Source organism: Erythrolamprus reginae, chromosome 3 (assembly GCF_031021105.1).
Source record: "Erythrolamprus reginae isolate rEryReg1 chromosome 3, rEryReg1.hap1, whole genome shotgun sequence".
In the NCBI taxonomy this organism is placed as follows: Eukaryota; Metazoa; Chordata; class Lepidosauria; order Squamata; family Dipsadidae; genus Erythrolamprus; species Erythrolamprus reginae.
Genome location: NC_091952.1, coordinates 135,648,803 through 135,666,160, shown reverse-complemented (window position 1 = coordinate 135,666,160; position 17,358 = coordinate 135,648,803). Strand labels below are relative to the sequence as shown.

General features: G+C 38.4%; 1 protein-coding gene across 9 annotated transcripts in view; it reads left to right on the top strand.

Moving 5' to 3' along the window:
* LOC139164521 (dimethylaniline monooxygenase [N-oxide-forming] 4-like) overlaps window positions 1–16,483 on the top strand; it is a 46,607-nt gene extending 30,124 nt beyond the window's left edge. For 7 of the 9 annotated variants that reach the window (XM_070746773.1, XM_070746776.1, XM_070746774.1 and 4 more), the window contains 3 exons: window positions 1,613–1,965; window positions 5,043–5,115; window positions 15,651–16,483. In XM_070746773.1, coding sequence (XP_070602874.1) covers window positions 1,613–1,965; window positions 5,043–5,115; window positions 15,651–16,038 — 814 coding nt within the window. In that variant the 3' untranslated portion in view covers window positions 16,039–16,483. The remainder of the gene's footprint in view (window positions 1–1,612; window positions 1,966–5,042; window positions 5,116–15,650) is intronic. The other 2 variants (XM_070746777.1, XR_011558630.1) reach the window with 2 other exon arrangements.
* Window positions 16,484–17,358: the final 875 nt, after the last annotated feature.

Here is a 17,358-nt window from a genome sequence, read left to right as displayed (position 1 = left end):
TACTTGCTTGTGATACACACAATTATTTTTGCTTTTTTAGAAAAACTGAGAACTGGACACTAACTCAGTTATAGGAGACATTAAAAGCAGGTTATCATTTGCACATTGATAATTTTAAAAAATGAATGTAAAAATTTTAGAACTGATCTCACAAAGAAGAGATTGTATCTATAGGCTCCTGTATCAAATTTATCACCCAAGCTGATTCAGGCTGATCTCTTAACAACTTCATTGCCCATCTGCTGATTAACTAGTCACTCAACTAATTAACTAGGGTTACTTCTCATATCTCATTTGAAGGATAATCTATGACTAGCCATATATTTTATATATTTCAATAAAATTTGAAATAAAAATAAAAGGAGAAAAATTTCTGTGGCACTTAAGTTGATAGCAAGTCAGACAGGGTAAAAATTCTGCTATCTTCTCTCTACTATCTAATTCTAACAATTGAAGAAGTAGCCAACATTTGGAAGTATTTAATATCCAGGCAAGCAGATAAGGGAGGTGGTGGAAGTAAAAAGGTAATTGAAATAAATGAGCTTCAGACGCTAAAAGATTAACTGTTTTATTCGCTGAGGTTCAGTAATAACATTGTCTCCAAGCTGCTACTAAGTATTTAGGCACGAACTGGGTGCAACACTTGGGTTCCTATCTTTTTCCCTGCCCAAGGCTGGGTTGACAGTTAAACAATTCTCCTGCTCAAACGTAACAACCAATCAACTTCAAACATTCAAATTCAAACTATTTGCATTCAACTATTTACATATTCAACAGTAATGCTGACATTTTTTTTGTCTGTGCAGTGTGAGTCAATATAAATCTTTCAAAAGCAAAATAAGTTTGCTGCCTGAACAGCTGCCCTTAATTTCCCTCTCACCTGCTGTGTTTGTTTTGGGGTTGATTTTATGGAGGAATGGCTATTTTAAATTTTTTGCATTGTTTTAGTAGTTCCTGGCATTATGCTTTTGGGGGTGTACTTTCTCACTCTTTTTGAAATCTAGTGATGGAGCACACACAACTTCTGAAGGCAAGCTATTCCATTGGTTGGTCTCACTCAGGAAATTTCTCCTTAGTCCTAAATTACTTCTCTTTTTGGTTAGTTTCTATCCATTGTTTCTTGTTGTGCGTTTTAGTTCTTGGGAAATTAGATTGATTCTCTTCTTTTTGTAGGAGCCCTTCAAATTTCCTGACATAACAATTAATCAGTGGGACAACTTGCCTCCAGAAGTTGTAAATGCTCCAACACTGGACGTTTTTAAGAACAGATTGGATAATCACTTGTCTGAAGTGATGTGGGGATTCCTGCCTAATCAAGGGGTTGGACTAGAAGACCTCCAAGGTCCTTTCCAACTCTGTTATTTTATTCTAATATATATGTTGCAACAGTGCCATTTTATTGTGCTATTATATTGTGAGTTAGACTAAGGAGAAATTTCCTAAGGGTGAGACCAATCAAGTTAGCCACACCCACCCAGTAACATGACCCATTTCCCACAGAAAACAGTAAAAATAATTGAATCTGACCACTGGTAGTACCTGCAAATGGGACTAGACTAATGGGGGTAATTGAGCAAACAGTGCTTCTTTCTACTTTTGTTCTTTCCAACAGTTCATTGGCATACGTCATTTTAAATGATGAACTGCCCACCTGCATCCTCTGTGGTTCAGTGGTTGTGAAGCCAAATGTGAAAAGGTTTAGTGAGACTTCTGCCATATTTGAAGATGGAACTATAGAAGAAAATATAGATGTGGTCATTTTTACTACAGGCTATGCTGCTTCATTTGTCTTCCTGGAAGAATCGGTTCGCAATGTTTGCAAAAGCAGTACATTCCTTTATAAACAAATATTCCCTCCTCAATTGGAGAAGCCCACACTTGCCTTCATAGGTTTTATATCAGTAACAGGATCTATTCTACCACCAGTGGAACTTCAGGCTCGCTGGGTTACAAGAGTGTTTAATGGTAAGACTAGTCCATAAACAGTACATTTCAACTTAAATTTGCTTTCCACTTTAATATTAACAGTACATTTAATGCTAAAACATTCTCATGTTTGTCTGCACCCATGTGAGCTTTAAATTTTATGAAGCCAAAAATCATAGAAATCTCATCACAATACTATTGTTAAGTTTCCTAATTGATTCAGGAGCCATGAGCCAAAGTCCAAAAGAAATACAAAGATTTATTAGAAGCGGCATTCTGGCAATACAGTGATCCCTCAATTTTCGCGATCTCGATCTTCACGAAACGCTATATCGCGATTTTTTAAAAAATAATAAATTAAAAATACTCCCCGTTTTTTTTGCTATACTGTACCATGGTTTTTCTCACCCGATGATGTCTTTTTTCTATCATTTCTCTCTCTCTTCCTTCCACTCTTCTCTCTCTCTTTCTTCCTCTCTCACACTCTCTTCCTCCCTCTCTCATCTCTTTCGGGGGGGGCGGCGGGCGGGCGGGTGCCTACGGGGGACGGTGGCTGCCAGCGCTGGACTCGGCGGTGAGAGGGGCGGTAGCGGCGAGTGAGCGGGGCGGGTGGGCGAGTGGCGGGCAGGTGGGTGCTTACGGGGAACGGTGGCCGCCAGCGCTGCTGCAGGAGGACTCGGCGGTGAGAGGGGCGGTAGCGGCGAGCGGACAAGCGGCGGGCGGGCGGCGGGCGGGAGGGCGGTGGACAAGCGGCAGGCGGACAAGCGGCGGGTGGGCGGGCGGCGGACAAGCGGCGGGCGGGCAGGCGGCGGACAAGCGGCAGGTGGGCAGGCGGCGAGCTGTATGTAGCGGAAGTAAAAACACCATGGAAAAGTGGCGCGCATGCGCAGATGGTGTTTTTACTTCCGCACCACTATATCGCGAAAAATCGACTATCGCGAGGGGTCTTGGAACGTAACCCTCGCGATACTCGAGGGATCACTGTACACCGATGCAGCCAGAACTGAGTTCTGCATGCCCCTGTGACCCTATTTTCCCCTTGTCTCATTGGACATGTCATAAATCCCACTCTCCAATTAATCACTTTGGTGGTTGTGAACCCCACACCCCACCTTCTGACTATAGCAGCCTAGGACACAATCAGTAAAAGAAACATTGTGGAATGTAGTTTCAGTTAGGGCAGTAAGCCACTCTTCTAAGAGTAGGGAGGGAGTGGAGATTTTACAGTATCCATTTATAGGTGTTTGCAAAATAGGTGAAAAAGAAAATTTCACAGAAAAATGCAGGATATAGACCCATGATGGTGAACCTAAGGCACATATGCCCGAAGTGGTACACAGAGGCATATCATTAGGCATGCAAGCTCAGGTCTGGCATGCATGTACTCGCCGGGCAGTTTATTTTCAGATCTTCTGGTGCAGTGTTTCTCAACCTTGACCGCTGGAAGATGTGTGGACTTCAACTCCCAGAATTCCCCAGCCAGCAGAGTCCATACATCTTCCAACAGCCAAGGTTGAGAAACACTGTTCTGGGGTCACTAGAAGTTGGGAAACAGCCTGTTTTCAGCCTCCAGAGGGGATGGGGAAGGTTCATTTTTTGCCCTCCCCAAGTTCCAGAGCCTTTCAAGGAGCCTGGGGAGGGTGAAAATGCCCCCCCCCCCCCCCGAAGTCTACAGAAGCTGGAAATGTTCTGTTTGCCAAGTTTCTGTTGAACTGGAAGTTCCATTTTTGGTTTGAAGAATGGGCCATTTTTGGCCTTGGGAGGACCTTGGGGTGTGAGGAAAAGCCGTTTTCGCACTCCATAGACACCTAGAAAGGATCTGAAGGCTGGAGAGAGCAAAAAATGGGCATGTCATTGCATGCCAGGAGCAGGGTGGTGTTATGCTTACATATGTGGGGTCCCTGCATGGAATTAAGGATGTGGGCATGCACGTACGTGCCTCTCCATACCCCCCCTTTTCTTGGCACGTGAACCAATAAAGGTTCACCATCACTGATATAGACAAATAAGATGATAGTCATCCAATTATTATTATTATTATTATTATTATTATTATTATTATTATTATTATTATCATTATCATTATTATTTAGATTTGTATGCCGCCCCTCTTCGAAGACTTGGAGCGGCTCACAACAAGCATACAAACTACAAATCCAATTATTAAAAACAGCAGAACAATTAAAATCCTTAATTTAAAAACACTCATACAACCCAAACAAACCAAACATAAAACAAAACAGCCAGGGGAAATCAATTTCCCCATGCCTGGCAGCAAAGGTGGGGTTTTAGGAGTTTGCAAAAGGCAAGGAGGGTGGGGGCAGTCCTAATCTCAGGGGGGAGCTGATTCCAGAGGGTCGGGGCCGCCACAGAGAAAGCTCCTCCCCTGGGTCCCGGCAGATAGCATTGTTTTGTCGACGGGACCCGGAGAAGGCCAACTCTGTGGGACTCAGGGCGGCATACAAATCTAATACATTTGTTTATTAGGACTTTAGTTTGTAGCAGAGATTATAGTTACAAATCGAAGAGATTTTAAAAGATATAGATATTAATTAGTAGCACAGAAGAGCTATGATTGATGTATAATCCAACATAAGTATTAACCAATATTGTACGCATAAATTGAACCCATATAGAAAGATTATGTGTTTTGTGGATGTTTAATATTGTTGTTTTTTTATCTATAAATCGGTGCAAGATAACAGAAAAACAGTACTTAGTTAAGATCTTCAGTTCACATAGTATTGTTTTTCACATACATATCTTGTGTGCTTGGTTGTGAAAACAATTTGAATGAGAAACTGATTTATTTGTATTACACATGTAGTGGCACATGAGTGAAACTTCAAAAGTTGCTGGGATGGATGAACGGAAAAGGCAGACAGGCAGAATGCTAGTGGCCAGATTACTTAGAAATTTGCTCCCTACATCAGAGGTTGTGAACACTTTGGTTAAACATCTGTAATATGATTAATAAGATGACTATCTTATAGTTAACATTGTGACTAGCCACAGAATGTGAGCCTAACAGGGCATTTCTCTTAAAGAAATTCAAAACAACCGCTGAAGTTGTCATGGTCAAAACTCATTCATGCTGTTTCTTTTTTCCTTACCAGGATCTAATAAGCTGCCTCCAATGAACAGAATGATGAATGAAATTGCTAAGCAGAAGAAAAGGCTCCTTAAAAAGTATGAAATGTTATATATTATTTTAAAAGCTGTAGTTGGTACTTTTTGCCTCTCTGCTTTAGTGAATTAGAAAGGAGAATGTTAACCCAGAAATTCAACAAACATTAATTCAAGGTATCCTTCTGGTAAATACCCTGAAAGATATATGCAAAGTTCCTGGGAAGAAGTTAAGAGACAGAAACTCTATAAAGAGAGGACATGATGCTCCTAAAATAAGATGAGGCAAAACAAATCACAAAAATGAAATAAATTGGAAAGGGCATAACAAAGATCCACACTGGGTTTTTTTTTAAAAAAATTAATATCTAGTTCTACTTATCTCAACTCCTGGTAATTTCAGCAACTGGTCCTCTATTGACATTGAGTGGTTTAAGAAGAAAAAATGAGCTTAAGGTCTTAAGCTCATATTCCTCCTAACCACAGGATGAACATGTTCCAGTTTTTAAATAGCATGTCCTGATGACATTGCCTTCATTTCATCTTCAAACCCTAGCTCAGTGATCGCAAACCAATGGCACATGTGCCACAGGTGGCATGCAGAACCATATCTGCTGGAACATGAGCCATTGCCGTAGCTCAGCTCCAAAGTGCATGTGTGTGCCGGCTATCTGGTTTTTTGCTCACACAAAGGCTCTGGGAAGGCCTTTTTGGCTTCCAGAGAGCCTCTTGGAGGATGGGGGAGGGCATTTTTATTTATTTTATTTATTTATTGGATTTCTATGCTGCCCCTCTCCGAAGAGGGACCTCCCCCAGCTCCAGGGAAGCCTTTGGAGCCTGGTGAGTGCAAAACATGAGCCTATTGGGAGCACCAGAAGTTGGGAAACAGGCCATTTCCGGCCTCCAGTGGGCTTCAAAGGGGTGGGAGAAGCTGTTTTTGCCCTCCCCAGGCATTGAATTATGGGTATGGTTACTCGCACCTGTGGGATAGCATGCCCACATGGTCCTTTGGCATCCAAGGAAAAAAAGATTCGCCATCACCTTCTAGTCTAATAAAAAGGAAGACTAGGAGTGATAGGATAATTACCTGCCAATACTTGAACAGCTGTCACAGAGAAGAGGGACTCACTTACTGAGAGCAGGACAAGAATTAATGGGTGGAAGATCATTAAAGAGAGTTTCAATTTAGAACTAGGGAGAAATTTATTTACAGTGAGACCAATTAATCACTGGAATGGTTGCCTCTGGAAGTTGTGGGTGCTCCATCACTGTAGTTTTCCAAAAGAGGCTGGATAGCTATCCATCCAGAAAGATCTAGGACAGTGATGGCGAACCTTTTCAACACCGAGTGCCCAAATAAGAATATGTGTGCATGTGCGTGAATATGCATGCATGTACGTATGCTGGAGCACTGGAAACCCAAGACCAGTTGGCATGTGGTCTTGCCTTTTGGGGGGTGGGCATTTTTCAGGCCATTTTCTGGTTCTCCAGCACCAGCAAAGACCAACTGGCACATGTGCGCCGGAAACCAGAAGAGCAGCGGGCAACAGTGTGCGGGTCCACAGAGAGGGCTCTGGGTTCCACCCCTGGCATGTGTGCAATAGGTTTGCCATCACAGATCTAGGATCTGCTGCTATAGGCAGGAGGTTTCACTGGAAGATCTCCAAGATCCTTTCCAATCCTATTCTTCTATATAGTTTTCAGTGTCATGTTAGGTAACTTGACAGATTGCTAAATCAGGCATTCTAATCAGCTGCCTATCCTGACCCATTCGTACATTAGTGACTACAATAGAAGGTTGCTTTTTCCTGCCTGCAGGGGTACACAATGAGAAGGGAAGCTGGGAGAATTTACCAATAACTTTCTTTAATTTATCCTATATTGAAACAATAAGGGTAGAAGCCTTCTTGCTACTGCAGCATTCTAAAGATCAAAATTGGGACAAAACATTTTATCTTTGCATACTGCTTTAGATATTAATTAATTAGGAAGGAAGGAAGGAAGGAAGGAAGGAAGGAAGGAAGGAAGGAAGGAGAAGGGAAAGAGGGAAGGAAGGAAGGAGAAATGGTATTACTCTGGAAATGTAAAACTATTAAATATGAATCTCTCCCCTTTTATGGAAAGCAAACAAGTTCCTTGATAGATAAAAATAGAAGTAGAAAGAAACTAGACAACTTTAGGATTTTTTTTAAAAAAAATGAAATAATCAGGTAGAATTATATGGATTGAATGAATTATTAACTTAAAATTGGATAAAGGAACTTTCCAGGATAATAATGTTTCATAATTTGGAATTATAGTGAAGTGATAATGACCAAATGATTTCAGCTTTTTTCATTTAGCATACAAATCTAATAAAGAAGATTTAGAACCAGCATGTGTATACTATATATTGGGGTGGGCAATTAAATTATAATTATAATTATAATTATAATAATATAGTATAATATAATATAATATAATATAATATAATATAATATGATATGATATGATATGATATGATATGATATGATATGATATGATATGATATGATATGATATGATATGATATGATATAATATAATATAATATAATATAATATAATATAATATAATATAATATAATATAATATAATATAATATAATATAATATAATATAATATAATATAATATAATATAATATAATATAATATAATATAATATAATATAATATAATATAATATAATATAATATAATATAATATATAATTATAAATTAATTTTGCCATAGGGATGGTTTTAGAGGGCCGGATTAATATAATTAACTCAGTTCTACCCAATAATATACAGTACTGGATACTGTTTCTCATGTGGCCCTATGGCAAAATTAATTGCCCACCCCTGCCTTAAAACCATTCAATCACATTCATCCATATCTCAGTCACAGTGTAGGCTGGAACAGAATATCTATGTTTGACAGCCCCAAGCCTTCCACCAAAGATGTGTCTTCAGTGTCTTCCAAAAGGCTGGGAGAGTGGGAGCCATGAGAATCTCTGGCGGGAGTTGATTCCAAAGGATGTGGGCAAATACAGAGAAGGCCCTTCCCCTAGAGCCTGCCAGCCAGCATTGCTTGGCTAACAGGACCTGGAAAAGGCCAACTCTGTGGTCCCTGACCAGCCACTGGGATATATAAGGCAAGAGATGGTCCTGTAAATAATCTGGTTCTAAGGCCTGTAGGGATTTACATGTAACAACCAACACTTTAAATTGTGTTCAGAGACTAATTGGTAGCCAATGCAGCTCATAGAGCAATGACAAAACATGGGCATACCCAGGAAGGCCCATGACATCTCACACGGCTGCTATATAACCTGTGGCCTAAGAGTTGCTGCTTCAATATATAGGTAAAAAATCTAACAGGTACAGAAGTGTGTGTAATTCTTCCTGGCTGTTTTAATATTCTTTATCAATAGATGCTGAATGTATTCAGCATAAATAGGTGCTGAATGTATTCAGCATAAATAGGTGCTGAATGTATTCAGAGCTATCCAATGTACCCTCTTAATAGAAAGGTGATATATACTAAACATAAAAAGAAATCTTTTAGGATCCTTGAGGCAGAAGGGTTATGGTGATCTGCAATACTGATCCCAGTCCTTTAATGGCGTTAGAGAACACAGAACATATTTAAAAAATTATTGAAGCCTTAAAACCATGGGAAAAATATTGCATATATTGTGTAGTGATATTGTGATCCAAGATGGCGCCGGCAAAGACTGCCTCGGTGAAATGCTCTTTCTACTAGTTTTTCTCATCATTCCTATCACCCATTTCCTCCCATGTTGACTGTATGACTGTAACTTGTGGGATTCTGCTGATGCAATCAAGGTGGCATGGTATGTGCATCTTGCCGCCTTGAGTGCCACTTTGTAAGTCTTAATATGAGCTCTTACAAAAGAATTCTCTCTTTTCCTTTGAGTTTCGATTAGGATAAGAAAGATACAGAGAGAAGGTGTTATAATGCTCACCCATTTTAACGTAAAATTCTGTGGATGAGGCACAGTGCAAATCTGACCTAGAAGCATCTGAGTTATTCAATTGTGGTTTTTCTGTGTGGTTAGACACTTCTAATTAGATATTTTTGATTCCAGGTAACACTTGTTATATGTTTGGTTTGCATATACTGTATATAACAATAGAAGAGTTTTTTGTTGTTTTCTTTAAATCAGAAAAAACATCAAGAAAAGCAAATAATATCCCATTGAGTTGTTCTTGTGCTAGACAAAAGAGAGATAAACAGACCAGGGATGGGTTCCTTCCTGTTCAGACCAGTTTGACCGAACAAGTAGCGACCCGCTGGTGACGTCACTATGATGTCACCGAACTGGATTGGTCGGTGCTGGTCCATGGGTGCCATCATCTTTTTTTTTTAAATTGAATTTTTCTCTTCCTTTTGAGTATGCGTTCCAGCACTGTCCATGCTGTCACCAACTTTTTTTCAGATTTCCCCCCCCAGGTTTTTTTAAAAAAATTCCCCACGTTACCTCATATATACAACATAACATATATACCAAAAACATATATCCATTCAATTAATAGTTTACTTTAGCTTCAAGTCTTACTATTAGCCAATCTGTTCTTTCCTTCTCTCTTCACTCCCTTGCTTCTCTCCTCCTCTCCCATCTACTTTCTTACACCTTCTCCCCCCTTTCTTCTTTCTCTCCTCCACCTCCCCTCTCTCCTCTTCTTCCCTTCCTTTCTACTTCCTCTTTCTCCTTCTAGTGAGAGTGAAATAACTCTCACTAAGTAAATAACTCTATTCTACTAGATATTTAATATGACAGTCTGGTAATTTATTTCTATACTTCTCTAAATTTTCTGCCTCTATTATTATGCTTTTTATTTTCAACTTCGTATTCATAAACATCTTAGGTATATGTCATTTATCTAATGATGCCTCGTCTAGTTTTGTCATCTTGGTTATCCAAGTTATTTCCATATTCTTTTCTCTTCCTTTATTCACTCTGTATCTATATTTCCCCTGTAACTAGTCATAGAATTTCACCCATACTTTATAATATTCGGAGTCCTCTTTATCTTTGATTTTTATTGTTAGTCTATTCATTTCTGCACAGTCCAGTATTTTTTTAAAACTTCTCCTTCCATCGGTATCACATTTAATTTTCCATTTTTGAGCATATGCTATTTGGGCAGCTGTCACCATGTGCACTTTGTTTGTTGCACATGTCTTCTTTGTTAAATTTCTCCAGTAGAATGCCCAGTAAGAATATCTCAGGCTTTATATTTAAAAAAACATATATTAAGAAATTCATTGATGCAAATTTGGCGAGAAATTAAAAAACACACTGTCCAAAAATACCAGAGTGGATCTCACCAACAGAACTAAAATACCATCCAAATTTAATACGATCAGAAAATACAATTAGATATAAAGAATTATTGAATGAACAATTAAATTTGAGATCCAAGGAAGAATCGGAAGAAAAAGGCAAATCATTGGATTGGTGGACTTTCAAATAAAAGATATCTTCCAAAAAGATAAGAAACGACAAGGATTTCAAATGGGAAAGTGAGGCCTAGAAACGATACTCATGGAAAGCAAGGAAAAATTAATTGGTAAAACATATAAATGTTTAATTAGAATTGAAACAGAGATGGATATAGTAAAAGATAATGTGATTAGCTGGGGGGGGGGGGTTGGGTACTCAATAGAACTAGATAAATGACAAAAACTTTGGTCTGTTAATTGGGAAATTACTCGATCTAATACATTCAAGGAGAATTAGTGCAAGATATTTTACAGATGGCATTTAGCACCAGAAAGACTATCAAAAATGTTCCCAAATCTGTCTTCCAAGTGTTGGAAGTGCAAAAAGGTAAACAGAAGATTTTACCATCAATGGTGGACCTGCCCAGAGACCAAAAGATATTGGGACATGGTAGGGGGATGGCTAAAAGAAATTACAAAAGAAGAAGTTGAGAAAAAAACCAGAATTATTTTTATTGGGTATTTTTAACAAGAAGTATAAAAAAGAAATCCAGTATTTGATTATCCATATTCTGACAGCAGCAAGGATCATATATGCCCAGCATTGGAAAAATGAAAATATACCGGAAGAAGGGATAGTAATTAAAAAGGCGATGGATTGTACAGAGATTGCTGTCAAGAAAACTAGAAGGAAGAACTTTTATAATTGGAAGAAAGAAAGAAAGAATAGAAATTGTACAGAAAGACAGTTCAAAGATAAGAATCTAAGTTTGTAAAAAAGTAAGCAAATATGTAAATATGCAAAGCAATACATTAATCAAAATAAGGTAAAAATGCATACATCTCCAACCAAAATTCTGAATGAGAAGGGGATGTAAATATCCCAAATGTATGTTTTATTTATGTCTGGTTTTTTTTTCTTTTCTGTTTTTGTTTTTTCTTTCCCTGTTTTGTTCTTCACTTTGCTTATTTTCATTATGTCTATACAAATTTATTGAAAGTTTAACGTTGTTGCTGTTGTTTTGTGTTTGCTTTTGTTTTTAAAATTCAATAAAAAAATTTTTTAAAGAGAACATCTCAGGCTTTAATTCAACACTTTGCTTTACCATCTCCTCTATCCATACTTTAATCATAATCCAGTATTTTTTAGCTTCACTACATGTCCACCATATATGGTAAAAGGACCCTGGCATCTGTTTACACTTCATAGATTTATCTTTAAAAATTGTTGCTATCCTTTCTGGTGGCATATGCCATCTATAAAGTATCTTCTACATATTCTCCTTATGTGCTGTTGCCATAATTATAATTTCTTTCCCAAAGTTGCTGCCATTTTTATAATTCAATCGTATGTCCAACATATTTCATTCATTTTATCATTGTTTCTTTCACTTGTTCAAATTCTAATTGTACGGAAAGTAAATAGTTATATAATTTCTTTATCAATTTGTCTTCCCTTCCTTTATTTCACCTAACTTGATTGCTTTTAAGTTAATGCCTTCTGTTTTGTTGTCTGTCTCAAATCTTGATTGTAGCTGCATTCTCATAAACCAGTCCATTTCTATTCCTTGTTTCTGCAAGATTTGTGCAGATTTTAACTTGCCATCCCCTGTCAAAATATCATTATATCTTGGTATATTATCCCAAATTCACTCTACCTGGGTGTGTTAGTGATTCAATTATTGATACCCAGTATGGTATATTTAAATAATGTTTAGCTTTTATTTTTCCCCATACTAGGTATAATGAATTTCTTATTGAATATCTCAGGAAGTAGCTGTGAAATTTATTTTCTCCAGTGGGTGGAGCTATCCTCCAATAGATTGGGTTATGACAGTCTTGTGATGTAATCAGGACTGAATCGATTATTTTTAAAAGGAGGACACCCCCCAAGACCAACCCCTCTTCGATTCAGTCCGTGACTTAGGATGCATGCTTTTTCCTTCACTGGACTACAGGCTTAGGCCTAACTTCGCATTACTTTCTCAACATTTCATTTGAACCAGCTACCACTCAAGGATATGTTATTTGGATCAGAGGATTCTGAATATCAGGCATAATCAGGGCCGCCATCAGGAATTTTGGAGCCCCATACAGCCTCAGTGTCTGCCCCCCCGCCGCCATTTTAAACTACTTTATTTTGCAACATACCAATTATGTATTAAATTTACCTTTCACAAAAAAAATTTAAACCCTGCCACTACAACAAGGTACACTTGTTTGACAGATTAATAATATGAGTCATTTTGTTAAATCTTTTAGTCAAGTATGTTTATTATTATAGTGCAAATATGACATCATAAAGGAAAGCACAGTGAACTGTAAACATATACAAATATTTACTAGACCAGCGTTTCCCAACCGGTGTGCCGTGGCACACTAGTGTGCCGCGAGACACCGTCAGGTGTGCCGCGGCGAGAGGCGGTGGAGGAGAGTGGGCGGATCGGGCGGGCAATGGGGCAGGGCGGAGAAGCCAGGGGCGCGTTTGGCCGGAGGCACCATGGGGAGACAGGGGCAGCCGCGGCTCCCTTTACTCCTACTGCCGCACCTCCCTGCCCCTGCCTCCCCACGGTGCCTCCGGCCAAACGCGCCCCTGGCTTCTCCGCCCTGCCCCATTGCCCGCCCGATCCGCCCACTCTCCTCCGCCGCCGCCTCCTGCCTTGGGGCAAGCAATCCGGGAGTCCATGACTGTGTGGCTTTGCGCCATGAAGAGAAAACGGCCGACTTTTCGCTGCTGCCGTTTTCTCTTCATGGCGCAAAGCCACACAGTCCCGGACTCCCGGATCGCTCGCTTCTCCGGTCAGCAAAGCCATCTGCCCAGGAAAGCGCCGCGCTGGACGGAGAAGCGAGCGATCCGGGAGTCCGGGACTGTGTGGCTTTGCGCCATGAAGAGAAAATGGCAGCAGGGAAAAGTCGGCCAGGCTAACGGGAGGCGGCGCGAGGTCGGGCGCTGGGGACGTCTGGGAGGGCGAGGAGGCTGATGGCTGCTGCGCACTCCACTCTCTCTCTGGCTCTCTCTGGCTCTTTCTTTTTCTCTCTGTTGCTGGCGTGGTGAACGAGAGAGAAAGAGAGAGAGAGAAAAAGGAGGGGAGAGAGAATGAGAGAAAGAAAGCAAGAGAAAGAGAGGGAAAGAAAGCAAGAGAGAGAGAGAAAGAAAGGGGGAAGGAGGGAGAGGGAAAGACATAGAGGGAGGGAAGGAGGGAGAGAGAAAGAGCAAAAAAGAGAGGAAGAAAGAAAGAAAGAGGGATGGAGAGAAAGAAGGGAAGAAAGGAAGAGAGAGAAAGAGGGAGGGAGAAATAGAGTGAAATGGAGGAAGAGATTTTTTTTTGTCCAAACTTTTCTTTAGCCCCGCCGCCCCCCCCCCCCTTCAGTGTTCCCCAGAATTTTGAAAACATGAATAATGTGCCGCGGCTCAAAAAAGGTTGGGAAACACTGTACTAGACAACACAACATATAACAAATATAACATTATAAAGTGCAGCTGCTAGGGCCACCAGTTCTGTCATATATTCAGCTTTAGTAAAGCAGCACTGATTCCACATGTCTCTTCGGTGGCCTCTTAGTTTTTGACCAATGTGTTAATAATGCAGAAAATATATTCAAGTCACATCAACATATTACATACATATAAATAAATAACCAGAACAGTGCAAATACACCAAATTAACAAAATATTATTAATTTTGCCATCAACAATATTAAAAGCAGCAATAAGATGGCACAAAGGATAAAGACAAAATATTCCTGCACCACACTAGAAAAATATTTGTTTTCACAATAATACCAATAAATACCAGAAGATAAATTATACGCAATAATGTTTAAAACTATACGTGAACTCCACCATAGGTGTAAAAAAAAGTCAACACTTTACAGATAATTAGCACCTATTAAAAAATACCCCTAAAAATTGAAAACATCTTGCGGTAGCATAATCAAAGGGGGGGGGGAAACAAAACAAATAGGATCACCAAATATTGTCCAATTAATCCAATTACAAACCTAATTACTAATTCCTTTATATAAAAAATTAAAAAGAAGAAAGTTTAAAAAATAGAATTAAATCTATAAAAAAATAAGAACACAAAGAGATATAAACAGAAAATAGAAAATTACACTAAGTAGATAAGGTAACTATGAATGTAAAGACACAACAGGATGAAAAGAAAAAACAAGAAAAAGAAAAGCACAGTGCAAGAAAAATGAAGAGAAAGAGGAGGGAAGAGCAAAAAACCCCCTTCCCTCTTCTTCTCATTAACCTCTCCACCTATCTCCTTATAGCATTTTCCAAAGTTTGCAAAATTTTAAAATTGCTTTATAAAAAAGAACATACCCTCATGTATCATCAAATCCACATTATGAAGCAAATGTGCAAAAAATCCAAGATTTTTTCTCATAGATGTACCTACTGTTAAGTTCCATAGCTTAATATATTTAAGCTTTTAAATGTGTAATGTATAATGTCTCTTAATGCAGGGATAGAGGTTTTTATTCATTATGATAAATTGTAATTGTAATAAACTATACTGTACTCCCAAAGGATATTAATCTGATCAAGGATATTTTATTTAATTTCATGTACACTTAAACTGAATTAATTTTGCTATGTAGCATCTTTAATTCATTCTCTACTATATCCTACTATGTATTTTGCTGTTCGCTGCTGTTTTATTTTAACAAATTTTACTTTCACAACTTTCTGGCTTTCACTAATGTCTGGATCTAGAATGCATTTCTTTCAGTGAAACTTACCACATCAAAGTTCACAAGAAATGTTTCTCTGGGCATTGCTGAATCACAATCCTCAGTGCTAAAACCATTGTGGTGTCAAGCATGAACAACAGATCCACACATGTAGAATTCAGTTAGCTACTTTATTACTCATGCTTGTTTCACAGCAATATTCCAGACTAACTGCACTTGGGCCAGACTAGATAATGTTCAATGGCATTCAAGGGGGATGGTAACACTTTGCCTAGTTGTGCCCATGTGAAGATTCCAGACAAATTCACCACTTGACAGATCAAGCTGTCCCCAACACATGGCATGGTAATTGGCCCATAAGTTCCATGTCTTTCTCACCATCTGTAACTACAGAATGCTGATTAAAATTTCCATTTATTTTCTGCTTCAGGGGTACTTCCAGCAATGAGAAAGAAAAGGAACTATTTGTTTACTACATGGATGATATTGCTCTTTGCATAGGGGTTAAGCCCAATGTGCCATTACTTTTACTACAGGACCCCAAACTAGCTTTGAAGATCTTCTTTGGTCCTTGTACCTCTTACCAGTATCGCCTTTGTGGACCTGGAAAGTGGAAGAAAGCTAGAAATGCAATTCTGACCCAGTGGGATCGTGTTCTTGAGCCCTTGAAAACTCGGACAATAGACAATTCTTCTTCAAAACATATCAAGTCATCCCTTTGGGGAAAAATATTTCACTTCACTGCATTCCTTGGAATTACTATACTCATGTTCACATACTTCTGTACTCATTTTATACCAACTAAGGGAAACATCTAATCTTAGAACTTTATTTCATAATTTTACAACATGAATAAAAAACTAATCTGGCATCAAAAGCAGCATTCAAAATGCATACAGTATATATGCATTTTGGACCTGGAAAAATAATCTTGTAATATGCAATAATTTTGGTAAGAAATATTTATGTGCACTGAAACATATTACCTGATATGTTCACCCCATGAAAAAATTGGTTATTTTCCAGATATGCAGGATAGCACCCTGACTTCATGTAAAACTGCAAATTTTGTCTTCTTTTTACTTTTCCATGATCTTCCCCATTTTCTTCAAACTGTCCTAAAATCCCTCTTTATTGACTGATTGTTTTTTCCAATATTGCTTTCTAAGCTGTATCAATTGTTTTAAAATTAAAATGCAATGAAGTATTATAGCCTAAGAATGCTCCATGCAAACTCTAATAAAAACATTTACATTCACTAAATGTATCTTGTATTTTACAAAAAATATACCACGTGATCCTACCTGAACAGAGTCATCCCACTTTATGGAATGAGGAATCTTTCAATAGAAGACCTCTCCTGAAATCTAATCACAAAATTATGTGCACATTCCCATTTTTAAAGGGGGCAAATAACCTTTAAAGTAGGGGGGTTTCAAAACAGTTGTTCTGTTCTAAATTTCTTCCTTTTAGTACTAATATACTGTATTTCAAAACTACTGAAATTTGGCTTCCAAAGTTTCCATTAATAGTGTGTGAATAAATGTCATACTTTTGGACTGATTTTTGAAGCCTTATTTGGAAAGATACCATCACAAAAACAACATATATGATAGGAAAAAAATTTGCTCTTTCTAATGAGATAAAAATGAATATGATCAAAGATAAGAAAACAGAGCTACAGGGCATTAAAGATGCCCAAACTTTGGAGTGAATTTTTTTGCAGTCATTTTTAAACTAAAATAACTCCAAGAGTACTTTACAAGTGGCTGCTAAAACTTGGAATAATTGACAATGTAACTTTTAAGCAAATGTGCAAAAGGGCTTTTTGAGTAATAGAAACACAGTAGAACCTAAAATCTGCAATATATGGACATAATTACATTTCCTGTCCTTTATACAAAATCAATGACGTGTTGATTGCAGAAATATTACAAAAAGAAAATAGAAATATCAATGATATAGATGAAGTATATAGAATACAAACAAAGTATGCAAGTTGCCACTACCTGCCAAGGGAGGTCCACATCAGGTTCACCAGGAGGAAGGTAAGAGACAACATGTATGCAGCCACAAGAGAAGCATTGACATACAGGGATAAGGAAATTAACATATTAAAACAGATCCTGAGAAGAGTA